A 26,942-nucleotide genomic window follows, 5' to 3' on the forward strand; every position below is an offset into this window, starting at 1 on the left:
CCACAGAAGGGGAAGGACTGGCTCAGCCACGCCCCATACAGGCTCAGCCTCCTCTCCCCACAGCCCCAGGGAGGGGCAGGGGTTCTGGCCTGGCCCTTCTGGACATGGGGTGGGGAGGCTTGCCTCAGGCTCTTGTAGGCACCAATTTCAAAGCCATGTCCATGCAACTGTGGCCAGGGAGAGGTAGGTTTTCCTTCCATGGGAGCTGCTGCCCAGGAAGCCACTGTTCACCCTCACCTTCTAGATTCTGGGGCTCCCTGGCTGGGCTCCGATACGCACTGGGTCCCAGCTCTGCACGTGGCAGGGAAAGGCCTGGAGTATTAGGCTACTGTACCTGGAAAAGGGCTGGCCTATGGGACATGGAAGCAAGGATGGCTTTCGGGCAGGGGCCGGGCAGGAACCTGGAGAGGAGATAACCTCTCCCGGTCTCTTGAGGTCAGACCCCCATGCGGCAAGCCCCTCTCATTGGGCTCTAGAACCACTAACTGTCTCAAACTCACTAGCCCATGGGTCTCTCCTCACCTGAGGGGCTCAGCAGGACCAAGAATAGAAGTTTCCTGTCCCAGAAAAGAAGGGGTTGTACCAAGGCCCGGCCACTGTATCATGCCTGGCACACAAGGGCCGGGGGCAAGGCCTCCCTTAGTGGAGAGCCCCAGTTAAGCCCCAAGCTTGGCCTGGAGTCAGCTCGCACCCCTACCTCGGGCTCTTCCTGCGGGGGCTCCCTCGTCTGCACCTGGGAAAGTTCCTGGGAGTGCAGAAAGTGCAGAAAGTTCCTGGGAGGAGGTGCTATGGGGACTTTGGACATGGTCATCAGTGGGCTCTGGCCCCCACAAGTGGCTCTTCATCTCTTAGGCCTCAGTTCACTCATCTGTCAGATGGGTCGTAAGCAGGCCCCGCACGACCGGGAAAGAATGGCCACTTACGGGATGTGGCTCGGTCCGGCACCGAGGACCAGGGCTCTCTGCCCCCACCCAATCCAAGGGCCCAGAGAACAGTCAATCCTCCTCACCCGGCCGTGTATGGACCTGCCCCGTGCCAGGCACCCGTCTACTCTGCAAGGCCTCAGTGTGTCTGCCACAACCATCCAGGCAATGGGGACACAGACACTGTCTGGGGACCCAGCTGAGAAGCCTCCCTTGTCTTTCCTGTTTGGAAGCCGTCTCTGGGCCAAGGGCGGACTTTTCCTAGGCGTTGCTGGGTGTCCCCAGCGCTGCGACATCACTATGCCATTTACAAAGTTTACCTGAGTGCAGTCATGGCATCGGAATGTTGCCCCAGCCCCGGGCAGAGGCACCCACCACTGCCCCTCCCTCAGACGGGGGACATGTGGGCTCTTCAGCAGGGACAGGTCTGTCACAGGCTCCTTAGACAAGTCATACCCCAATTTTAACGGGTACACTCGGGGATTAATGCCTACGTCACTCAGGAGACCGTGAGCCCCCGGAGGCAGGGCCTGTGTCTATCCGTGCGGGTCCCTGGGGACCGGCGCTGCGCATCGCATGTACAGGGTGTCCATATGTGGTTGCTGGGTGACCGAATGAAGGGCCTATCCCAGGTCTGGGCAGAGTATCCCTGGAAATCATCTGGAGGAGGCCATGAGCAGGACTGTTCTCCTTCATAAAACAAGGCAGTGCAGTGAATGACCTCCAGAGGAGCCTTTGTTCTGGGGAAGCAGGGCCATGCGCAGGGCCCCCTCCACCATCCCGCCCCCTGCCCCCCGGCTCCCCCAGTGCCGTACCTTGGATGGGGGTCTGGGCCTGGCTGCTATAGTGGCTGGTGGTGCTGATCGAGCCACGGGGACTGGGCGTGCTCGGCGTCACTCGCATGCGCAGCCGTTCCAGGTCCCCGAAGCGGTCAGGGAATGGCTTGGTCTGGTCCTCCAGCTTCTGCCGGTGCCCTGCAGAGCATGGGGAGCCCATCAGTGCTAGTTCCCGAGAGTCTCAGGGAGACCCCACTGCCTCACTCTGCTGGGAGGTGCTCCCTGAGGTCCAACCTGAGACATCCGTAGGACAATCCTCAGGTGACTATCAACCCCTCTGCTGAGGTTCCCCACGGGCTTTCTGGATGGAGAATGGCCATGACATGCTGCCTTGGGGCTGCCGTGATGGTCTGTCTCACCCCTGCCTGCCTGAATAGGAGTATATGTTCTTCTATCTGAACCTCTAGAACCCACTGTGCAGAAGGGGAAACCGAGGCAGCAGGCCTGTGTAAGTAGCTCAAGGGGGCTCCTGTGGGACTTGGGCTGTCACCCTCTGCCTCCCAGTGTCCCAGACTCCCCCCCCTCCACCCCGCCACTGCCCATATCTAGAAGAATAACGGGACGTGGCCCTGCAGTGGGACCACCAGGTGCACCAGCCCTGAGCCACCCTGGGACCCCCAGGGCGCGCCTCTCTTGTCCCCGCCTCAGACAGAAGGGAAAAATCCAGGGGGGTGAGAAGAGACATGGGGCACTTCCGGGCAGGGCTGAGCTCCCGCCTCTGACTGGAAGCTGTGGGCAGGGGACCAGTGCCCCTGGCTGGGGGCATCACACCTGGAGAAACTGTGAGCATTTCCCAGGACTTCCCTCCCAGGGCCCCCTCAGGAAGGGGTCCAGCTTCATCTCCCAGGCCCCGGGGGTGTGGGCCAGGTCGGGTGCTCATGCCCCTGCCTCTGTACAGCTAGCTGAGGCTCCCCTCACGGCTTCCTGAATGACGTCAAGCTTGTGGGGATGCCCCCCGCCCCGCGCACTTTTTCAATTATTCATTTTACATTTCACAAGTGTCACACGAACTTCTACAAAAATGAAAGCATTACAGAATTACAGGTCAGGCTATGGCTCCTTTGACACCCCCTAACTTCTGGGGAGGCCCCCCATATGATCGGTTTGGTGGTCTTTCTTTCTAGCCTTGGAAAGATGTGTTTTCCAGCATGGAAAACACAGAGCAAGTTTCTCACAGGCCCTCTTGAACGGTCTCAGCCTGGTTTGCTCACAACAGAGCTCCTGCTCTACCTCGGAAGCCCTCCCCGGCGCAGAGGGAAGGCTCAGCGAGGAGGAGGACCGAACACTCAACACTCAACACTCGCCAGCAGATGTCCCTTGTCCTGCCGGTCCTGGCCCTGGAGGCTGCAGCTCGCTCAGCCCGTCATGCCCTAGGATGGGTGATTACGTGGTTTGCCCATTTCCTCTGTTATTCACCTGCGGCCCTCCCAGGAACTGTACGCGTCCGGGCCCTCTTCACACCTCTTTGTGTCTCCAGTGCAGACACTAGAATGGGCTGATCATCCAAACACCAGCCGTTAGCCTCAGACCGGGATCCCAACCCTGACCCGGAGGCAGGAGGCCAGGCAGGCAGGGCGGCCAGGTTCTCCTTTCACAAAGAGAACTGCAGCTCAGAGAGGTGAAGAGGCTTGCCCTCAGTCACACAGCGAGGAAGGGAGAAGGATGTCCTGTATCTGGGGTCCCTCGGAGAAGAAACATGGGGAGGGGCTAAGGGAGAGGGAAGGCTTGCCTGAGTCCTCGCGTCTGCGGTGACCTACCAAGTTTTCTAGACTAACAAGGAGGGAAGAGGAGAGAAGTTGATGGGAAGGAAAACAGAAGCCCTCACTGTCCCGTCCTGAGGCCTGGAAACATGCTGGGGGCCTGGAAAAGCATGAAATGACTAGTGACCGCCCTTGGGAATGAGGAAACTGAGCTGAAGGCCTCAGAATGGGTTTGATTCCTGATTTTCAAAATGGAGATGTGATGGATTCTGGCACCAGAGACGCCCATGCTCCCTGCCCATCCCTGCCTCAGATGGGCATCCGAGGGCTCTCAGAGATGAGCATGTAGTCCTGGGAGGGCTCAGCAAGTCATCAGGAAGCAGGGAACCCACTTTCTCCTCGGAGGATGCCCCAGACCTGGAGCCCAAGGGACACTGTCAACTGGGATGAGACAGCTTGGCTTCTAGCCAGGCTCCCTGGGCTGCTCCCAGGACCATTGCAAAGGGGCCAAATGGAGGCTGGGGGTGACTTTAGCTGGAGCTAGGGCTGTAGGCTCTGATGCTTGTGGGGACCCAGCAAGTCACATAAGTGAGGCACATGGGACGGGTGGGGAGTTGGGGTGGACTGGAGAGGGTGTGCCTTGTGGAAGGGCCAAGTGCCACCCGGTCCAGTTGGCTGGTGCCCTGATGGGGGTGGGGCCAGTGTGGCCAGAACTTCCAGTTTACCAGAAGAAACCTGCTTTGATGTGAAATGTTTATATGCTGGCAATTAATTCTAATACTGAGAAAAAAAAAAAAAAAAACCAAACCCCCAAACCAACTTGTAGGATGTGTCCTGCTCACGGGCTGCCAGTTTGCAACCTCAAAGTTCGAGATTTCATTTTCTGGTGGGTTGGGTAAGCTTAGCCACTGAGGACTGCTTAACAGATACCCCTCAGGGGGTGGTCACTAGGGGAGTGTCACGGGGCCTGGGAAGATGTGTTGTCGACACGGCTGCGCCGGCCACCGAAAATGGCAGGGCCATGTGGACAAGCTGGAGGACAAATGAATTCGGGACAATCTCAACAGGCAGGAAGTCGGCCGGATAGACGTGGGGACTGCAGACTGACCTGAGTGCAGCTCGGGTGCAAAGATTCTGGGTGTCTTAGTCAACCACAAGCTTGCCGTGAGCCAATGGGGCTCCACGAAAACTGGTGCAAAACCTCAGGCCTTGTCATTATCGTCACTGTGGGACAAAGTCGTGTCTCTGAGTCACACTGTGTACCAAGTGTTTACAGTTACTCCTGCGGCCGGAGGAGGGAGGGCAAGGCTCATGGCCCACGCAGGTTCGAGGACAGGCCTGCCGCCTGTGCGGCCTGGTGGCCTCACTCGAGTCCCACTCCCTCCCCGCTGCAACCCGAAGCTGTAGTGTCCCCTCTACAGCCGAACAAGGTCTATGCGCGTGCTCCCTCCATGCGGGTCACTTCTACGCCAGCACATGCCACGGGAGGCAGGGCCACATCAGCGACGGGGAGTTGGGGAAACACAGCCAGGCCGACAGAGCCAACCCCGATGCGCGGGCCCCTGAGGCCGAGTCCGGGGAGTGTTCTTTCTCCTGACGGTCTCCTCTTAGCTCCCACTGTCCGGGGGGGGGGGGGGGGGGGGGGGCTGCGGAGGCCTCCGGATGTGACCTAGGCGAAGCGGTTGGTCTGGGACAGAAATCAGGTCGTCTGGCCCGAGCCTTCACCAAGGACACGCTTCCCGGAGCGAGGCCATCCTCACAGGACTCTGGGACTCGCTTCCTCGCCACCGTGGAACTCTGCGGCCACTGGCAGGGAGGGGCGGTGGGAAGCTGACGTGGCTCCACGTGGCCAGGGCACCAGAGAGTCTCGGAGCCACGGGGCCCGGCTGCCACATTTGGAGCAGAGCGGAACTTCCCGTGCCCGAGGGAAGATGGCCCTACAGAACAGACCTCTTTGATTCATTCCGCTGCCCACCGCGGGAGCTGGGGGGGGGGAGCTCTGGCCTCGCTCCCTCAGTCACCTGGGGCCCAGCCCTGTCACGCCATGTGCCTCAGTTTACCCCGCACAGCTGGCTCACGGAGGCCCCTCCAGCTTTGCAAGTCTCTGGCTGGAGATTACGAAGCTCAGCCACCAACCCTGCAAGGGCCTCCAGGAGGGAAGAAGGCTCAGCCTTCTTTCCACCCTCCTCTTGGGCCGCCATGCCTGGCACTTCTCAAGCGTCTCTTGCCTCTCACACGTCAGAGCCACAGCGCAGGCGCAGCCCCTGCTGGAATGCTTCCCTGCCCTTCCGGGCTCACCCCGAGAGCCCCTCCCCTGCAGGCAGACCCCCTGCCCCTGCCTCGAGCCCTTGCAGCACCTCTGCAGGCTCTGAGCAGCAGCTAGCATGACCGGAAATTAAAGCAGCAGCCAGAGCTCGCAGAATGCTTCCTCCGCTCCAGTATCTAAGTCACCGACGGCCCTGCCTGGTTCCACCTTACAGGGTCCCTGCTGTCCCTGTCCTGCAGGTGAGGAAACGGAGGCTGGCTGAGGGTCAGGGACGTGCTGAGGTCACGCAGATGGCTTGAGACCATCTCTTCTTCCTGGAGGCCATCCTGCTAGAAAGGGGCCTCGGTTCTGATCATCAGGGGCACCAGACAGTGGGTTCTAAGGCCTAGCCTGGCCCAGGGCCCAGCCTGGCTCTCTGCAGGGTGGGTCTGAAGAGAAGAAGGGAGGGTCTCAGTGGACTCCAGCAGAAGCCCCGTCCTACTCTGAGACTCAGGGCCAAGAGTCCTGCTCTCTAACCACACTTTGCTCTGACTGACCTTCTCCTCTGGGCCGCAGCTGCCACACCTGTACTGTGGTTTCATACCGTCCAGCCCCCAATGTGTGAGTGAACAACAGGACAGACCCCCAGGGTTTAAAAGTAAAGCACTTTGCAGGGAGGATGGGGGACCACCTAAGTAAGACCCCACCGTGGCCCACCACACCAAGCCTAGTGCTGGCCTCAAAGCACTGCAGCCCCTACAACATGGCCTCCCTTAGAGCTGTGACCCCCATTTGTGGAAGGGTGGGTCCCAGTGGCCCAGGCCTGTACAAGTCAGCTCTCACCCACTGGTGATCAGGGGGGGAGATCACTTGCCCTTGGAGCTTCAGCGGTCTCCTCTGTAAAATGGGAGATCTCATTCTAACTCCCCAGGGTGTGGACGTGCTGCAGGAATTAAACAGGCAGTCTGGCCTTGGCCCTGGAGGAAGGCATTCTGGGCTCCACAGTTCTTCCACACCCCTCCTGGGGTGCCCAGCCTCGCACATGTCTGAGGAGGGTCAGAAAGAGGGGAGCTGACACTGGGACCCAGCCAGACTGGGTGATTCACCCAGGGTCACGCAGCGTTGGAGGCAGATGACAAGGGCTAGGTTCTGGGTTGCGGGCTCCCTAACCACCAGTTCCGGGACATCCTTCTTCACCACCAGCTGGGCCAACATGGGGTCCCCGCGCCTCCCAGGAACCCGGTGCTTCTAGGGGAACCATCGGGGCCATGGCCTTGCCTTCACGCTGGCCCACCGCCAGCCCCTGTGATGAGAGTGGCAACCACTTGCACAGGCGTCTACCATCTACCATGGGCCACTGTGCTAGGTGGGCCGTGCCTGTCTTCTACAAGGGTCACAACCCTCTGAGAGGCTGCGACCATTGCCCCATTTTAAGGATGGAAAGTGGAGACACGACGAGGTCAAGGTCACACCTGTAACTGTCAGCATGTTGCACGAAGCTTGGCTTCCCAAGACTTCCAGGAGAGGAGTGCTATGTTGACGGGCGGTGAGGCTCCACTAGCAGGAGGCCAGCTCAGCATTCCGCCTCCACTGGGTGGGAACGGGACAGGAGGCAAAGGGGGCAGGCAACAGGGAGAACCAGAGTTGGGCAGGGCTAGGGAACAGGATGGGCTGCTGGGAACAATGTGCGCCCCAGTGACGGGGCCTTCACCCATCTGAAGACACTCGGCTGCCTCCTCGGCTGCCTGGCCCAGCTCTGGTGCGGTCACAGCCCAGACACAGCAGCCACTGTCCGCTCAGCCGCGGGGTGGGGCACCCGGGCCCAAGGCCCGCTCTGTGGCCTGTCAGGAGATTTACACCCGACTCTTAACAACCGCGCGCGGAATCGCGGGCGGGTGCTGGGCCCCGGGTGGTCTGCCTTGAATCGGCCCCCTGTGAGCAGATGAAAGCTGGTCGGTGGCTGGGCAGGGAAATGGGCTGGCGGGGGGCCAGCGGGCAGGGCGGCAAGCGGCTCCCTCCCAGGGCTGCAACTGGGGCTTCCAGCAGGCCTGGGGTTGATTAGGGGAAGCCGGGAGGTCTGAGGTTAACCCCTTCCCTCCTGCTGGGTGCACTCCCTTGGGGACCTAGGGGATCCTGGGAGCTGGGGCCACAAACTGTTGCCTCTCCACGACTTGGGTGTCCCTCTGCCTCCCCACACCTGGTGCTGAGAACAAAACTGTGGCAACTTCAGGACCCTCAAAGGCCCAGAGACAGGCTTAGTTAGGGTCACTTCCCCTGCCCATGCTGTCTGGGGCCCTCAGCAACCACTGGCTCTGGGCTTGCTTCCTTCAGACCTCTCTGGTCCAACGTCACCTCCGCTCCCTGCCCACGCCCCATCCCTGCGCTCTCCACCGCTCCCCCCAGCTCTGTTTTTCTTCCTAAGATCTCTCACTACCTGAAATTAAGTCAGTTAATCATTTATTTATTTCATTTATTCAACAAAGAGTTACCAAGTACCTCCTAAGTGCTCACGTCTGTATTTTGGGGTCTAGGTCAGTACCTGGCAAAGCAGAGGAAAGAAACTCTGCCCCGTGGAGCATATACACTGGTCAGGGGAGATAAGAAAGAAACAGAATGAGTGAACTCTATAGCATCTTGGAAGGTAATCGGGGCTCTAAGTTAAATCGAGGCTGGTAAGTATGGGCAGGGGTGTGTATAATTTGAAACGACATGTCAGGGGAGGGCTCACTGAGAAGTTAGAGTAAAACCTTCATTCATGGTGGGAAAGAGCAAGCCATGCGTCCAGGGGCGTCTGGGGAGGAGTGCTCCAGGGAGACAGAAGAGCAGTGCAAAGGCCCTGAGGCAGGGATGTGGCTGCCCAGTTGGAAGACCAGCCAGGAGGCTGGGGTGGCCAGAGTGGGGTAAGCAAGGAGGAGGATGGCAGGGAGAAAGGAAGGGGGTAATGGACACAGAGCAGGTGGGGCCCTGTGGGCCACGGTGACTAGAGTACTGTTCACCATCTTTCCCTACCTACAGTGTCTAAGACCCAAGAGGGACGGAGCCTGTCTACTGGGTTCACTGTGGCATCCCCAGCTTCTAGAATAGTGCCAGACACATGAAAGGTGCCCAGGAAAATATTTGTTGAAATCATTCCATTTACATTTTTGGGAAGAAAGGGCCCACAGGCAAGGTGCCTAAACCACTCGCCTCTGCCTCAGGCAGGATTAAGAACTTGGGTCCTACCCTTTCAGGTACCAGCACCTGCTAAGCTTGGAAGATGGGGGAGCGATTCTTAAACCACGGTCCTTGCCAGAAGTACCAGGCCCTGAGCTGCCTCCTGTCTGAATCCTGGATCCTGCTCAACCACCTGCTTTTTTAACCAGCCCCTGGTGACTGTGAGGGACACCAGCACTGAGAACCTCAGAAACCAAGGCCACACAGGCAGGAAGCCACCAAGCCAGCCTTCAAACCCAGCCAGCCACCTGGCTGCAGATCGGGCATGCTCTGCAGGGCACCAGAGGGGAACGACCCAGCCACAGAACCCACAGCTGGGCCTCAGGGATAGGTAGACTCCCACTCCTTGGCTCCCAGGACCAGCCCCTACTCCCACCCCACCCCACCCCACAGAAGGCTCAGCCCTCACATGGGGTTGGGAGTCACCAAGCGGGAGAAAAGCCCAGAAAGGAAATCCTGTGATCATCCATGAGGGTTTGGGTACTTCCTGCGCGGCTGGGCAGCTGCAAGCTCCTTTCATGCCCAGGACACCTCCCCAGGACAGACATTAATAGCTACTATCATCCCCATTTCACAGATGAGCACAGGGAGGTGGGAAGGCCCTTCCAGGGGGCCCTCACTTCCCTGAGTCCTAGACTGGAGCCCCTGGGGGGGGCACTGAAGCTCACCCTTGAGCAAGGGGCTCTGTATCCTGCCCTATCCCCTTCTGGCACCCCAGAGGACCTGTTAGCAGGGACTTTGCACCAGGCCTGATGCATGGGGAACGTCTAGCAACCAGTAGTGTTGAGCTGGTCTCTTACCTCGTATAGGTGGGGAAAGAGAGGCCCAGAAAGGAAGAGGATTTGTCCAAGGTCACACACTAAAGTCCAGGTCAGGGTTAGAAGCCAGGGTGCTCGTGAGACCTGATCTGCAGGCCTGGGTGGGCAGTGAGGGGCAGGAGAAACGCAGGGCCTCGGGACGGGCGGCCTGGAGAACTTCTCCCCACCACCCCACCCAATGGCGGCTCTTTTCTAGAAATCAGCTTCTGCTAAGATTTTGTTTGAACAAGTCTCTTTAAACCCATGGGTCTGACCCAAGTCCAGGCCAACGGGCGCCAACCACCTCAGCACACAGAGCCAGCCTAGCCTCCGACTCCAGGCTATCTCCTGGCCCAGCTTCCTTTCCTTCCTCTTGCTGCCTCATCTCCCTCTGGCCTCTGCTGCTTTGTCTTGTGTCACCCCTTCCTTCCTCAGCTCACTGCCCAGAAGGGCTGTCTCAGGTCTGGGGGACCCGGGGAGAGAAGAGCAGGCAGAGGATTCGAACTAGGGGCTCTCAAAGGCAGAGCTGAGTCTCTCTCCTCATCCAGGGGCCTCCAGGGGGAGGGTGGGCAGCTCTGGGCCGAGCAGGGCTGGACGTGGAGGCCCTGAGGGGTTCCAGGCATTGCTGGGCCCCAAGGGAACATTCCTAGAAAGCTCCAGGACCCCCAGCTTGCAGGCCTCCATGGACCGGCTGCTTTGTGGAGTGGCTGCTAAGGGCGGCATCAACACACGGAGCCCAACCGTGGCTCCCATCTGCCCCGATTCTGCCCCTGGAGACAGGCAGGCATGTCACCTCCATTACCCCTCTAAGGCCACGGCTTAGGTTTCTCAGCAGCCACGCTGCTGCTGACCCAGAGAGGGTCACCGTCCCCGAATGGTGGTGGTGGTGGTGGGAACGCATGGCAGCGGTCAGGTACTGGGGATAACAGGACACCGTAGATCCAGTGACTCACCCGGATCCTCCCTCTGCCACAGCCAGATGCTAGCCACATGCTGTCACTGATCTCTAGGCCCGCAGCGTGGGGGGTATCACCCCACTTCTGGGAGGAGGGGTGGAGGCCCAGAGATGCCAGTAACTTGCCTGGGGTCCTTCAGCCAGGCCGGCTGACTCAGAACTTGTTCTCTGCACCATGGAGGCCTGTAACTCACAAGGGCTTCCCAACTATCACCACCTGAGACTCTTGGGTCTCTTGGGACTCTTGGGATCACCCATCCAGATAACAAAACTGAGGCCAAAAAGAACACATGGGTTGTCCAAGGCTATGGAGCCCAAGGCCAGGGGCATGGATCCACCCAAGGCCAATCCTAACAGGAATACGGCTGGAGCAGATGTCAGCCTGCGAGCCTCATGCCAGATGCAGAAGCTCAGGAGGATGGAGGGTTTGCCCTGAGAGCCTACAGGGAGTCATCCCGGGCCACTAGGCTGAGCATTATGCCCTTCCTAGGTGGCCAGTCCCTGGAGTGGAACCAGGAATTGGATAGATGGGGAGACAAGCCAGCCTGATTCCCAAGAAGGAAGGGGCCAGCCCACAGGGCAGGCCTGGGTGGCCCTCACTGATGACACCCTTGCATAGCCACACCCCTGTTCAGAGCTTCCTGGGCTCAGGTCCCCATTCTGTCTTCCTGCCCCAAGTCCACCCAGCTTAGAATGGAAATCTAAGACTGTCTCTGGGAAGACAGGGCACCTCTCAGCAGACCACGGGAGGCCCTGGCAGGTTCTCAACATCCCCTGGCCTAGATTCTCTCCTCACTCGAACTAGGGTGACCGTTTGGCTCTGCTCTCACAAGGATCCCACGAGATAATGAATGCGAGAGGGTTTTCTGAGCTGCAAAGGGCCACTATCACAAAGAGAAAGTCAGGGCCACTTTCCATACCCCACACTGAGCACGCTGCAAATCCGGGGGCGGTCCAGGCAAACACGCTGGTCGGAAAGCAGCCAGTCCAGAGAGGGCCAGCTGGTTCTCAGTTTCATTCATTCATTCATTCATTCATGGAACGCAAGCCTCTGGCCCACTCTGCGGCAACCGCCCCACTCTCCAATTTCTCTGATGTAAATCTGCAAACTCCAGGTCCTTCAGCAGGCAGAAGCAATGAAACACAACTCTGATGCTAAAATACACACATCAGGACTCCCTGCACATAGTAGCTGCTCAATAAATATTTGCAGAATCAATTTGCATTTCTGAGTATGGGTTTTAGGGTCAGAGTGCCTGGGCTCTGTGTGACTTAAGTCACGTAACAGATCCAGAGAAAGTTTCCAAGGAGGGGATCCGGCCTCGCAGCCAGACCAGCTCCTGTTTTTGATGGCTCCCTCTCTCAGCCGCTGGCAGAGGAAGCTGGAGTGGAGCAGCGCAAACCTGGCCTGGCCCCCCTCCCCTCACAAATACCCTATCTGAAGCCTGTTCCTTCCCTGAACCCTTTCCTCAACAGACGCAAACTGCAAGTCCTTACTCCTTTAACTGTCCATCTGCCCACCCTTCCACAGGCAGGCGTTCCTCAGGGAAGGGCGCCAGGCTAATTCTGCCTTTTGCCCTCCCAGCACCCTTGCTGGCCTCCAGAAGTCCAGAGCTAAGCACAGAGGGTCAGGTGTTGCTGGTGTGTTTTGGGATGTGGAGCCCAGGACTGCAATCCCACGCGAGAATTCTCCAGGCATCCAGTGCCATCTGTCTGACCTTGGCTGCTGCTCTCCCCAACCCCCACTCCCACCCACACTGGGCTCTTCTCCCCCACCCAGGGGGCTTAGTGACTTTGGCACTTACGTCTGGGTTCTCGGGGTCCATCCACGGTCACCTTGATGGCTCGGTGGTAGGTGGCCACTTGGGTGGGGTTGGTGAACACGGTGATGGTCAGTGTGAAACTCTTCCCTGGGGGGAGTGGAGAATAAATGCAGAAGGTTGGCACCTGGAGCGATGAACAATACTCTGTTCTCCCTTCCAGAAGGGGCAGATCTCTCTCCTTTGAACCTGGCAGCAGATGGGGCTCTAGGTGAAGGTCTAGCTGTTGGCCTTGGCATTCAAGGCCTTGGAGGTCTGGCATCATCCTCCCTGCTATTTCCTCCCTGCTTCCTTGCCTTTGTGCCATCCCTTCTACCCAGAGACCTTCATGATTTTGGAGTGGGGAGCGTTGAAGTATATTTATAAAAATATGCATAAAAATACAGATTTGGGGGGGCACCTGGGTGGCTCAGTCTGTTAAAAATCTGCCTTTGGATCAGATCATGATCCTGGGGTCCTGGGTTAGGCTCCCTGCTCAGCGGGGAGTCTGCTTCTCCCTCTCCCTCCCTCTGTCCCCCAACTCCTGCTCATGCTTTCTTGCTTTCCAACAAATAAATAAAATTTAAAAAAAAAATACTATTTTCTTTTCCTGAAAGTAATTATGACTTTATAAAAAACTGGAGGGGAGCACAGAAAAATCACCTACAGTTCCACTAACCCAGAGATAAACACTGTTAGCATTTGGGTGTTTTTGGCTCTAGTCCCTTTTGGGTGGGTATGTATGTTTACAGAGTGGCAAGGACTCCAAAATACGTATATTTATACCCTGGTTGTGTTTTTCTTCATTTAACCTCACATCGTAAGCACTTTCTGGTGTCATTAAAACCCCTTCATAAACTTCATTTTAATGCTGCAAAATACTTCAACCCACAGAAGCCTCGTCTTTTCTTTATCTGCCTCCTTCCTCCCTGGGGCGCGGGTCCTGCAGCCTCCTCCTGGCTGACTCCTGGTTGGGGGGTTGGGGGCTGGGAGAGCGCTGACTGGGGAGCTGCCGGCATTTCATTTGTAGACGCAACTGTTATTTCCAGAGCTCTGTTCTATTTTTAGATAGACGTTTGGCTCCAAAGTCTCCATTCAAAATTCCTGAGAGGAAAAACTTTTAAAATAATAATTTTCTTTTTTTTTTTTACCATTTAAAATAAAACGAAAATGACCTTTTGTTTACAAAAATCTTTGCCTCCATCTCTGCTTATTTCCTCAGAATAGATTCCAAGAAGTGGTGAGTGATTTCGTTGCATCAGAGGGCTGGGATGCATTCAGGGGCATTGATCGCTCCAGTGAGCGGACAGAGCCCAGGAGAGAGTCACCATGACTGTGACTGCAGCGAGCGCCGCCCCCCCCCCCCAGCCCAGCCCAGCCCCACAGCCGCCTATCACACTCCTGACTTCAGTCTGCCTCTCTGCCGTGCCTAGGGAGATTGAAACTTTTTATCTGCTTATGGTCTGTCCCAAACCCAACACAAATGATCACTTCAGGTTCCTTCATGCTTTCCTCAGTCGTGTTTTATTTATTTATTTATTTATTTATTTATTCCCTCATTCGCGTTTTAGTTCCGTTTGGAAATCCGCCTGTGTTAACCGGTTAGCAACCAGCTTCTCAGCTCAGTGGCCTTCACATTCTGCCTTCTGACACCGAGCTGTATGGCATGTTCAGCTCTTGCCCCTGTTGGTGATTTCTCCTAGTGTTTCATGTTTGGGCAGCGCTCCCCACCTGAACTGTACCAAGCTGGTAAAGGTTTACCTTCGATAGACAGCGTTCTCGCTACCTTCCACCTTTAATTCCTTGATTCTTCTGGGGGTTTCACTGGTGGGTTTGGTAGAAGGTAAAGATAAGGGCAACCCAATTCTCCCAGCAGCTTCATGGAAGGAGGAGTCGTCCCTCTCTCCGGCCCTCTTTTCTATCAGCATCAAGTCCCCCACACTGTATGAGATCGGGGAGGCTGGGGTGAGGGCTTCGCCCATCTCCTCTACGCTTGGCCTCCTCCTTCTCTGCCTCCGAGCATCCCTATCTCTGGACCTCAGTTATCAATCAGGGACTCCCTAAGGGCAGGGGCCTGCGGCCCAGTGCACCTGTGCCCACCCAGGGCGGGCAACTAAGGGAGGCTACCCGCAAAGGGACAGCACAGGAGTCCAGTCCCTGCAGTCTTGCTACCCCCCTTTTACCAGCGGGAGATGAAAACTCAGGGCAGGGAAGGATAGCTTGTGGTTCTCCTTGCCAGGCTGGATCCGGTGATCATGTGAAAACTCGAGCCCCAGAAACAGGAAAATCCAGAACGAAAGTAAACCAGCCAGGCTTCCAGGACGCACCACGGAACCCCAGGGGTTCTTCTGAGACACCGAAGAACTGGTGTATAAATGGGGTGGTTTAAATTGAGGCGTGACTCAAACTGGGCCAAAGTGCGGCCTTTCTGGAAGACTCTTCCTGAGCCAGCCCACTGAAGGCAGGGATGGAAACGTACAGCCCCTGCCCCTGGAGTCCTGGATCAGAGGAGATCGAACCCCTCACTCGCAGACTACAGGGGGCACGTCCCATGGTTTCTGGAAACCAAAGTGTATAAGGTCTAGGGAAATTCGAGGCAGGGCCCACCTCCCCTTCCTGGGATCTGCCTTCCCCTCTCTTTGGTCATTTTTCTCCTGGACTTTTTCCTCCCCTGCCAGACTCCCTATCACTGTGTAGACACTGCAGGGTGCCAAGTCAGATGGGCCCCAATTACTTAAGTGCTCCTGTGTCTCCCTCATTTCCCTCGGGTCTCTACTGAAAAGTCACCTCCTCGGTGAAGCCCTCTCTGGCCACTTTATCTAAAGCAGGCATTTTAAACTTGGCATCTGGGGCTCCTTCTTAGGATTAAGTGGGCCCCGTGAACAGGGACAGGAAAAAAAAAAAAAAGACGGCTATATTGTCTCTAACCTCTGGCTGCAATTTAGTATCTCCTTCAAGTATGGCCATGGGCAACAAACCACAGAGGTATTACAGAAGTCCCTGTGACCTTGTCACCAACAGACGTCACAGATATTTACATATCACATTACAGACATTGCAAATTTCTCTAAATATCTTTTATGCTCGTCACAACTTCAAAATCATGGTCGTCATCAGACCCATTGCCACATCTTATTATTTAATACACTAATAAAAGAGCACATTTATCCCAATTTTTTTAGACATTTTGCTAACTGTGTTTTATTATAATTGGTTTCCATTGTAATCCTTTGTATTTCATTTTATTCTTTAAAACACATTATTCCGAAACTGTCAAGTTGACCCATGGGGTAAAAAAAAAAGTTAAGAAGCTCAATGTGAAACATCAGGGACCCTCCTGCTCTCTCCCTACTTGCTCCAACTTCCCCCATCATGCTAATTATTTTTGGCAATTCCTCTACTTATTTTCTGTCTCCCTCTACTAGATGGTAAACTCCCTGGGCACCAAAACTTCTGTCTTGTTCACTGCTGTGTCCTAACCCCTAGGACAGCATCTGGCACATAGTAGGTGCTCAAGAAATGTTTGTTAAAATCATTAAGGGAGAGACAACCGTGTCCATTTTACAGATGAAAACACTGAGACTCACAGAGGGGCAATGAGTCATCCAGGTCAACAGTATCTAGGCAGGGCCAGAAAGGTTAGAATGTGCTGGAGTCCCCTGCCTCCCCTCCAGCACCCACCCCTCCCCGCCTCAGCCCCATACAAGGACCTGCTTCTGGGCAGTGAGAGGCCTCCACTCTCACCAGGCAGCAAACCACAAACTACCCCTGAGGTCATCAGCCCTCCTCCACAGCTTCCTCCTGCTTTCCAGGCCTGGCACCAACCCTCCCCGGTGCCCAAAGAGAGGGAGGGAGGAGGACAAAAGGCAGGGGCTGGGACCTGGGAACAAGAGTGGAAGGTAGGAGGGGTGTGTATCAGGTACCATGGGAAGCAGGGGTCCCCAGAACGAGTTGGGGGGAAGCTGTCTCCCTGAGAGCCCCTCAGCTCTCTCTCTTTGCCTGCTGGTGAACGCCTCCTCCCACCTCACCCCGTCTCAGGGCAGGAAGCTGTGATGATGGAGAAGGTAGAAGACTTCGTGCAGGAACCTCAGGCAGACCTGCCATCAGCCAGAAGTCCAGGAACTGCTAACCAAGGCACTCTGGGGACTGGCCCCGGCCAGAGGGGAGAAGTCCCAGTCTGGAAACAGCTACCCCTTGGGGACTTGGGTGACTCCAGACAATCTCGTGGGCCCCTGGACCAATCAGCACGTACAACCGGGTCTGGCAGTGTAGCTCTGGGCCAGTCCCTGTTCCCCTCAGCCCGGGTTCTCATGTCAGAAAACCCCATCATGGGGGCCTCATGGATAGGAGGAACACATCTCAGGGGACCTCTGGGTTTTCTGGACATTGGTCAAGAAATCTATAAGCCAGACCCACACATCTCTCCTCAAATCTCCCTCAACCTACTAGGATTTCTTTTCAAACAGCTAATGACTGTTCAGGAGCTCCCGCTGTTTTCATGTTCACCTAGGCTGCCTCCTAGAGGACATTTTGGGAATTTGTGGCATGTGGTCCTCCAGAGGGGTGTAGGGGGTGTAGGGGGGGGTGGAGAGGAGCGGAGGAGGCATGGGTCCAGCTGGGTACAGGGCACCCAGGCAGTCATTCCTCCTGTGTATGAAACACCTGTTACAAAGATTCTCCGAGCCATGAGCCTAACTCAGTTTTACATAACATAAAACCAAGTTTTTTGCACACTTTTAGTATCTGTTGAATTTTCCAGACAGTTTCCCCCCACCCCCCCTGAAATTTTGTTCAGAACTTTGCCAAGCTCTGTTCGCCCCTTCAGAAAACCATGTCGTCGAAGGCAGTGGACTCTTAAGTCCCACACGCCCGGGCTGGTGGTCTGCCACGGCGCTCCCGGGGCTTCTGCCGGCTGGCCAACCTCCCACTCACCACAAGGCGGTCTCACCCCACATTTATATATTCAGATGAATATTTTATCATAAATCACTTTTTTTTTTCTCCATGAAAGCTATGGACTTCTATGGATTTTGAAACTGCACATAAGTAGGGAGGTTCCATTAGTTACACGTATCATTGTAGGACAATGCATTATATAGTATTTGTTGTAAGAAGGGTGGGAATCTCGGCCCTAATCACTGCAGGACACACCAGTGACTTGGTTTCTTTCCCTCCCTTGTTTCTTTCTCATCTTCAGGCTTATCATGAGGGCTCTGTGGTGGTGGTGTCTATGTCCTCCATGGAAACTATCTTCCTGGAATTAAGACAGCATCAAGGAATACGAGGCAAGGAAACAAACAGAAGTTTCCGTCTGGCTTCTCGATCTTGGCAGAAGTCCGAGGGCCAGGGAATGGCTCCGGGTCCCAAACTCCAACCTGTCTCAACTCTCGAAGCGCCCCACTGTCCGGGTCAATCACTGATTTGTCCTCTCGGTGGGAATTTCCCAGTGGGCAGCAGGGGCACAGCGGACAGGCTGCTGAGAGCCACAGGACCCCTGTGCCCTCCTTCTCACTGCCAGCCGCCTCCACTTCTCCCACTCCACAATTCACACCTTCTGGGTTTCCCCCGCCCCCGCCCAAACCGCACCATAATCACAGAATCAGTGACTATACCACTCAAAGGAACTTCAAAGATCTCTCCAGTCATAGGCATTCGATGTAACAAAATCTGTAACCCGTGTCCACCTCTCAATACGTGCCAAGTGATACACCGGGGCCAATTTCCTTAATCCTTATAAAACCTCGGGAGAGAGGGGTCCTTATTGCCCCCTTATACAGCTGGGGAAACTAAGGCACAGACAGGTTTAACCATTTGTCTCATGTCATCCAGCAAGTCACCGGCGGAGTTAGGACTGAATCCAGCTGGGCTGGTTGTCGAGTCCACGTTGTTCAATACTGTCAGACTCTGAGGTCTGAGAGTCTGCTCAAGTCCCCAGGTATTGGAACTCCCGCTCAGGCCCCTTCCTGCCCCCGCCCAGGACCAGGGAGACTGATGGGAGAAGGGCTGTGAGAATGATTTATAAATGGCCTCCTGCCTCCTCCAGAGCCATAACCCCAGCCTCAGCCTCGCCTGCTTCAAGCGCACCAGCTAAAGGGTGATTTGCAAACCCACTTCTCTCCCCCAAAGTCCTGCAGGGTGAGTGCAGGTCCGTGGGCATAAATGCCACAAAGAAATCACTTTACGCAGCAAAAAGGCCAGCCAGCCAACCAGCCAGCCATGCCCTTGGTCACTTGGGATCACCGTGTCTTCTCTTTCTCAATCTCACCTCCCAGGACATGGAGTGAGGTTCCATGTTCCTGATGCTTCGCTGGGCTCCCGGGATGCACCTCCCCTCTGCCTGTTCCTTCAGCGGCTGCAGCTAGGGCGGGCGGGCCTCCCCACTCCCCCCAACCCTCCATATCCTCATGCCACCTGGCCTGCACACCTGGCCCCCGCCCCAAATTCAAGCTGCATCCCTGCCAGCCACCAACCGGTGGCCAGTGACTCTCCACTCAGGGTTGCAGCTGGGATTAAGTTGCAAAAGGCTGGAGAGATCGGGGATGACAAAAGGGGCTTGGAGACTAATTAGGAGCAGCAATGAAAGCTTAATTCATAAAAGCAAACATTTTCCATCCATCAACCTGCAACCAGTTAAGGGCAACGTTTGAAAGAAATCTGTGCGTGGGGAAGGGAGCCAACAGGAACAGGAAATGTTTGAAAGAATGTAAACTATTTCAGTTTCATAAAAAGTAACAAGTAAACAGTTATTACATGCAAATAATGCCCTGGTTTTAATTAATGCTGAAAAGTCAAAATATGTTTGACATTTGTATGTATACATTGAACGGCTGGAGAGGAAAAAATGGTGCCCAGATGCCCACTGCTGAGCAGGGCTGTCGGCTGGGAGCAAACGAAAACCTTGAGAAGGTCTTATTTATTGGTGATGAAAAGTACAATTCTGCCTCAGCCTCTGTGGAGGCTGGGGGCAGAGGGAGCCTAGCGTACTTTCTTAACCCAACTGGGGGGGCAGGCTGGGTCTTGCGACTGGGCACTCCCCGCTTTTCAGCAGGCTGGTCTTAAAGGGCCAGCGAGTCCTTGAGCCTCCATTTCGCTGGGGCAGGGTTTCTAGGGCTTCTCCACCCAGAAGTGATGATGGGTTTCGGGTCCCAGCAGCCTCCCACCGGAGAGCCCTGCTGGCAGGAGCCACAGCAGGCGGGCTGGTCCTGCCTTCCTTCCTATTGCCAGAGGCCAATCACACAGGCAGGGGGGCACTCGGGGCTTCTGAGCCGGGTGGGGGGTGGGTGGCAGCCTGCAGGCTTTCCCCGCATTGCACTCGTGTCTCTCCTAAACCACCTTAAGGCTCACAGGGCTGGGGAAACTGTGACTTGGGGAGACCACAGCTGGGGAGAGGCAGCCTCCGATGGCTCAAAACTTGAAGCTTGGGGAGATCCCAGCCCCGTGGGGAGAGTGGCTAGGGTGCTTGGGCCCCCGCAGACCGGCCATTCGTCTAAGCCTGCTGCTAACTAAGCCCTCTTGCCACAGAAGACCTACGAGGTCCTCCTTAATCCGTGATCTCTTCCTAGTGTCTTTTATGAGGCCAGAACATTCAACCATCGGGAAAGAGGGGTGACACAGACAGCTACAAGAGTTAGTAAACCCCAGAAGCTGGAAGCCAATTGTGTCTTTTTCTGGCCAAGGACCCGCATCCTCAAAGGGTTTTGTGACACTCCCATGGGGCTCCAAACCGCTGTCTGAGACCAAGCCGGGCCTGGGCACTTGTTTCTGGGGCTCCCATTTGGGACCCCAAGGGCTTGCTCTTAGCTTCCTTCCTAGACCTCTGCCATTGCTGGTGTCAGGGTGCGCAGACTCCCTGCAGCTCACCTCGCCCACTGCGGCCCACGAAGCGAAGGTCGTTGAACCTGGCCACCTGGTTCTTCATGACCGCCGAGGCATTACGCAACTCCGCAGAGTAATTCTCATCATTGCCAGCCATCACGGTCACCACTGTTCCATCGGGCACGTCCCCCAGCGCCACCACCTGAAGGCACAGGGGTAGGGGGACAGCTTAGAAGGGTAGGGGAGGCCGGGGAGAGGCGGGGAGGGGCCAGGCAGCTCCCCTAGGTCCTAGGCGCACTGCAGGATTTCTCAAAAGCAGAGCGGAGAAAAGGCTAAATCCCAATGGACACCTTCCCCCGCAAAAAAACAAAAACAAGAAGCCGAAATCTCCACCTTCCACACCCAAATCCTAGCTCAACTGGTTAAGTCATGTCCTAAGAAATTATCCTTGCAATGAAATCTGCGTGAGAGCTGTGAATGAGCTCGATCACTGTGGCGTGGGGTGCAGTTCCCCTCTTTCCTTGGGCCTGAGCAAAAGAGGAATCGTGCTCCTAGCAACCACGTCCCTAAGTAAAAATAACATCAACAACAATAATAACAGGACGGGCTCCCCATGCTGAATTAAAACTAGAGCCATTTGGGGTATAAAATTCGGCCCTGAAATGTGGCCCCGGCCCAGTCTGCCGGCCTCTGCAGAGACTGAATTCGTTATGCAGGGAAAATGCAAAATGTAAAACAAACCGGTATTTTGAGAGGGGTTGTACAGAAAACCCCTTTAAAGTGAAAGAGGGGCTTTCAATAGGAGAATGCACCTGCTGGGAACTGCATGGTGGGGGAGGAGATGCCCCCTAATATGATCTCCCCCACCCCTCACCCCTAGCAGCGGGCAGAGGCAGATGCCTTTTGAAAAGGAATCACGCTGCAAATGTAGTCACAGCCATTTAAACGTGGCCACCGTGTGCAAGGACTAGGGATCCAGATGGTAAAAATTTCAAGGAGAAAATGTTTGGGGTCTGATTAAAAAGGCCAGATTTCCTGTCAACATCCTGTCTTCTTTTAATTTCAAAGATTCCTTTTAAGCTCCAAGTGACAGTAAAACCTCCGATCTGAGGATTAAAGTCACACGGGCCTCCCCTCCCCCTCCTCCCCGGGAGAGTTTCCCCACTGGCATTTTAAGATGTCACCCGGGAGACCTCCAAGAGCCACTCATCCTCCCCCCACCCCCCAATTTGGAGTCGTCTTAATGGGAGCAAGGACGGCCTCAGCTGCCAGGAGCCGCTGTTTCCAGCCACCTCGCGCACCCGCCACCCCCAGCCGCTGGCCCTTCCTGCCCTGCCCTTTCTCACGGCAGCTGTGAGAGGTTTAGGGGAAAACCAAGGCGTTTTCGTTTCATCTCGCTGCCCCCTTAAAAAAATGAAAATGAAACAGTCGCCTACTCCCTAGCAAAGAGAAAAAGATCCTCTGAATGACTGGGGGGGTGCCAGAGGTGGGAGCGCCCCCCCATTTTTGCCCGGGCGTTCGGGATTCCTGCCGCAAACGTTTAGGGTTCGGTGCCCCCCTTCTCAGTCCTAGAGTCGCCCGGTGTAAAATTTCAGAAGCCAGAGGTGGAGGGTGTGAGCAGGAAGTGTATCTGAAGCGGTGCAGGAGGAGGGGTGCTGGCAGGGGAGGTTAGGCCCTATCCACCCTCCGCACCCCACCTCCGGGGCCTCGCCCTGGTCCCGGGGCTCTTCTTCCCCTTTGCCCGCAAGGCTGTGTCGGAGGGATCCCGACTGGGGAGGAGCGAAGCCCCATCCGCCCGTTTCCTCATCAGCGTCTTGCAGCCGGGCTCCCCGAAGGTGGAGGGGGCAACCCCCGCCCCCCGCCCCGAAAAGCCATCCATGCCGGGTGCATCTGAGGAGGAACACCGAAGTCCCCTGGCGGAGCGCGCAGGAAGACCGAAAGCGCTCTGGGCCCGGCCGCTGGGTTCTCGCGGCGAGGCAGCGGGCACTTTCCCCTGCCTTCCCCGGCCGGGGCCCCGGGGCCCGTGGGTCCTGCCGCTGAGACGCCCGGATCGCCAGGGCCGGCGTCCGCCCGCCCCCGGCCCCGCACTCACCTTGAACGCGACGGGCAGCGTCTTGTTGCAGCGCCAGTGCGAGGGCAGCACGGAGCAGAGGAAGTTGGGGCTGTCGGTGCGCACGAGCTCGCCCGCGTGGTCCGCCAGCACGTCCACCATCGAGCGCACCTCCGGCCGGGCGCGCCCGCCCGGCCCCACGGCCGCCTGCGCGCTCAGCGCGCCGCTGTTCTCGCCCATCTTGCCGCCGCCGCTGCCGCCGCCGCCGCCGCCGCCGCCGCCGCAGGGGAAGGCCGTGGAGGGAGGTGTGAAGCGGCGGCTGGTGCTCGGGTCTACAGGAATACGCATAACAGCGGCCGTCAGGGCGCCGGGCGGGCGGCGGCGGCGCGGCTCCCCCGGGGGCGGCCGGAGCGGGCGCCTCCTCGGCCGCCGCTGCCGCGAGAAGCGGGAAAGCAGAAGCAGCCGGGCCGCGGCCTCAGGGCGCAGGGGGCGGCGCCCGGGGACGCCCCGCCGGGGGCCCGCCCGCAGCGAGAGGCCTCGCAGCCCCGACGGCCGCGCGCAGCCCTGCCCGCTAGTCCCGCATCCTGGGCTCGCGGCCCGGCTTGCGGCCGCCCCTCGCTGCGGGACGTCTGGCTCGGCCGCCGCGGGGCCCGCGCGGGCTGTGCCGCCGCCGCCGCCTCCCGCCCCCGCAGCCCGCTCTTGCGGCCGCCCCACCGACTGCGCGGCCGCAGCCCAGAACAAATCCTCGAGAATCGAGTGGCGGCGCCGGGCTGGCCCGCGCGGGGTTAGTAACCGGGGGCCCGCGGGGGCGGGGCCGGCCCGAGCGACGCGTCGCGCAGCCAATCGGAGCCCCATCGCCGGCACCTCGGCCGCGCTCGTGGGGGAGGAACGGGGACCGCCGAAGGCCGCCCAACGGGGAGGGGCGGAAGGCCCCGCCCCGGGGAGGACGCCCGGGTCGGGGGGCCCGGCGCGTTAGCCCAGAGCTCCTCGAAAGTTCGGGGGCCCCGGGGTCAATGCTAAAAATTTGGTTAAAACGCCCGGGCCCTCCAGAAGGCTCCTGGGCGGCTGCCTCTTGGGCGGCGGCTCCCTGACTCGGGGGCCGCAGCTTCCCTTCTCGCGCCCTTTCCCCACTGCCGGTAGCTGGGCCTTCCCCGCTCTGGCTGCTTTCGGCCTCTGATGCCTGTACTCTCTGCTGCGGGACGTGGGGGGCTCCAAGGCCGGTGACATCGAGCGGGGAGCCGACCCCAAGAGGTTTTTCACCCCGCGCCCGGCGTCCCCCGCAGTCCCGCAAATTATTTCAGCCCAAGGGCTTCCACCGCACACGAGATTCCACGACCACCAGCTGCCTCTGCAGCTCCCAGCGCAGCGCGGTTTTGGGCCCGGCCTCGTTGGCCCGGTTGCCGACCAGGGACAGACGGGTGTCCTGGGCGCCGGGAGGTGGGGGGGTCTGGAATCTGGCTTGGCGGTGACAAACCCCGTTCCTCTCCGCTCCCCCCAAAGCAACTTTCAGGACTGAGCAGGCCTCGCTTCGTCGTCCTTCGTTGTGGCGGCCCGTGATTCTTTGAAAAACACGATGGAGCCTGGAAAACGCGAGTGTTCCCCCCTGATTTTTGCCCCGCGCATATAGCCACGGTCTCGCATCGCGCAAGAGGTCGCGAGTCCACGGCAGGAAGACAAGCGTGCGGAGAACGAGGGGATGGCTGCCAAGCCAAGGGCCCCGGCTTCCAGAGGAGGCAATCTTCCTCCGCGTGGATGCGCACCGGCCCCCCGAGGGCCTGCGCCTCCGTCTTACCGGGCAGTGTGCTACCGCCGCGCCACAGGGACGCAGACCTCTCTCTCTCCCGCCCGCGCGACCCATCGACTCCTGGGGCTTCACGGCAGGCAACCCTGGCCTCTCCCGCCTCGTAGGCCAAACGAGCGGGCCTAAGGACAAGCTGCAGCGGGGAGGGGAACTGCAAAGATCAAGCCCCCATTCATTCTGGATTAACGCCCCAGAGGTGCTCCCTCGAGTGCAGGGAACCGACGAAGGCGTACCGAGTCTCGGCCGTCTGGAGACTGGGCTGAGTATTCGTTGTTCTCGGCGCTTGACAGGTGCAGTGCAACAAATTCCAAGCCTCGGAAGCGAAGAAGGATAGAATCCGAAAGTGGCCGCCAGATCGCAGCCGGGATCTGACCCCGGCCCAGTGCGCGCCATTTCGTCGTTGCGGAACGAATTCAAGACCCGCGTGCGCTGCAGGGCGGAGAGGCTCCGGCACAACCTCGACCACCTGGAGAGCTGGTCCCTGACCCTGTCGTCGCCTCACGTCAGCCCCTCGGGCCATTTCTAAGGCGGGGACACTGAAGGACCCTACGGGATCTATTTAGAGAGCCTGCATCTCGGAGTTGCAGATCGCCGGGGCCACGGCCCTTGCACTCTCCCATACCGGGAGGCAGTAGCGGCGGAACCAGAAAAAAACGAGGTACCGGGGCGTTGGCGCGTCGGACCTCTGGGAGCTTCCCGCCAAAAGGCCCACCAAGTTGTGGCCAGGTACGGCCCAGGGCCGGGGGGGGGGGGCGACCCGTGTGGCCCTGGAGCGGCTGTAGGGCCAGGACCCGCTGTATCAGAGGTTTGTAAATTCGATTGGTCTAGTGGTTTCGGTTTGCACCCGTGCCCTTACTTGTCCCTCCGCCTGATTTCTCCCTCATCCTACGGTGGGTTCACAAACGGACATCCTGAAAATGCGGTTCCTGTGGGTCTCGGCACCTGGCACAGGATCCGGCGTGGCTCCAGCCCTCCGGAGGGTACTCACTGCGTGTGGGCGTGTGGGCGCGGGAACTGGGGGACGCTTGGGGCTCCAGCCTGCGGTCGCCCCGGCCCTCCGGGCGGGGAGCAGTTTCGGGAGCCACCGCTAGTTGGCGCCTGCACTCTGCCCGCCGTGGAGTTGCCCGGCCAGGCCCTGCCCACAGATGTATGCCAGCTTCGGTCGCGTGTCTAGGCACAACGGGCCGCCTCCTAGGAACTGCGCTTTCTGGGCAGACGTTCTGGACAATTCCTCACCATCTACGCGGCCAGAATAAACCTATGGCTTTGGGTCAGACCAAAGGCTGCCCTACTTGCCCTGATGGACAGGGATGCTTCTCTGGCACCCCACGGGCCCTGTGGCACTGGACCCACAGAGCATTCTCCCTGCCAGAAATGTACAGTCCTCTCCTTCCTCGTCCTGAGGGGCCAGAGGAGGACACACAGAAGAACAGGCCAGCCCATTCCCAATTTCTACCAATGGCTAACTTACATCCTCCCCATCCCTGACCAAAAGACCTAGGGCCACCTCTCTTTCTGTTTTTCTTTTTACCATTTCGAGAGGCAGTTGGACAGCTCCCACTCCCTTATGTGGGACACGTGGATACCCTCTTCCTTCCCGTTTTCTATGGCTAGACACGTCCTTTCCCTCTTCCGGTGGACTAGTGCACCAATCTCCCACTTTCTCTTGAATGGCTCCCAGCTAAGAGCAGCTCACATTGTCCACAGCAGCGTGAAGAAGCCAGGAGGTCTGGCGGTACCTTAACGCAGAGTTGGGTAAGCAAGGACCCAAACTGGGGCCCACAGCTCTCAGGACCTGGGAGCCACTCCTCCCACCAGCATCCTTTGCCCCTGGGAGTGAGATCATGGCGTCAAAACGACCCTGCATCAGGGCGCCCTCCTCTGGCTGCCTGTGACCCCCTAGGGGTGTACTTTAAAAGCTTTGGTGGTAGCAGGGTGCCTGCATGTCTCCCTACAGGTCAGAGAGTTTACAAGGTCAGGTCTGATTCATCAAGAGTCTGGTGCCTGGGATGGGGTGGGAATCCCCCAAGTGTGCCAGACACAGGACATAGGTGACATGGAAAACCTTCTAGGAAGTTCACTGGTTGTGGAAGGGGCCTGAGATCTACAGTTCCACTGCCTGTTTTCCTTTTTCCACCACCTACCGTGAGCTAGGGGACATTGCTTAAAACCTCTTTGGCTCTTGTTGATTTCATTCGGAAAGTAGGGCTAAGGATTGTGGCCTCCTCACAGAAATGTGTGTAAGGTGCTTAGCAACCCCTGGCATACAGGGGGTGCTCCATCCATGCGAGCTATCGCTGCTGTCACACTGAAAAAATAAGGCCCGGAGACCCCTCATTGGGGGCCCTTGGCAAGTCTCTTCCTCTTTGTGGGCCTCACACTTGCCATCTGTGAAATATCCAAGTCTCAGCTTCAAAGCTTGCCAGGACTTGGAGCCTAGTCCATGGCTATCCTGCCCCACCTTGGTTCGCCTAGGGGCTGCCTGGGAGAGGTCAGGACTGTCTGTGACCTGCCTCTAGGCAGAGCCGGCTTGCAGGAGGGTTTTCCAGCTACCATCACGGGGCTGCCTGAGCCTGGATCTTAAGAAGATTCAACTTTTTTCCCCTAGGCTCTTAGACCCTCACCCTGGAAACCCACTGACCCCCACCTCCTATCCCACTACAGGCATATACTCTCTTGACTAGGAACTGGGCCTCAGCTGATACTGTTAGCCACCACTCCATCCCCAAGGAGGTTCATGTTCCCTCTATCCCAAGCCTCATGGGAGCCCCAGTCCAGTTACTAGCAGAGGACTGTCTTCTAGAAGTT

General features: G+C 57.6%; 1 protein-coding gene across 2 annotated transcripts in view; it reads right to left on the reverse strand.

Moving 5' to 3' along the window:
- RUNX3 (RUNX family transcription factor 3) overlaps window positions 1–26,942 on the reverse strand; it is a 60,611-nt gene that overhangs the window by 6,231 nt on the left and 27,438 nt on the right. Inside the window, exons 1-5 of one of the 2 annotated variants that reach the window (XM_082684701.1) lie at window positions 24,368–25,360; window positions 22,376–22,665; window positions 20,329–20,485; window positions 12,475–12,579; window positions 1,739–1,897 (exon numbers count right to left, since the gene is read on the reverse strand). In XM_082684701.1, the coding sequence (XP_082540827.1) occupies window positions 1,739–1,897; window positions 12,475–12,579; window positions 20,329–20,485; window positions 22,376–22,665; window positions 24,368–24,527 (871 nt within the window). In that variant the 5' untranslated portion in view covers window positions 24,528–25,360. Of the gene's footprint in view, window positions 1–1,738; window positions 1,898–12,474; window positions 12,580–20,328; window positions 20,486–22,375; window positions 22,666–24,367; window positions 25,361–26,942 lie in introns of those variants that run through there. The other variant, XM_082684702.1, reaches the window with a different exon arrangement.

The sequence above is a fragment of the Mustela nivalis genome (genome assembly GCF_964662115.1).
Source record: "Mustela nivalis genome assembly, chromosome: 10".
Classification (NCBI taxonomy): domain Eukaryota; kingdom Metazoa; phylum Chordata; class Mammalia; order Carnivora; family Mustelidae; genus Mustela; species Mustela nivalis.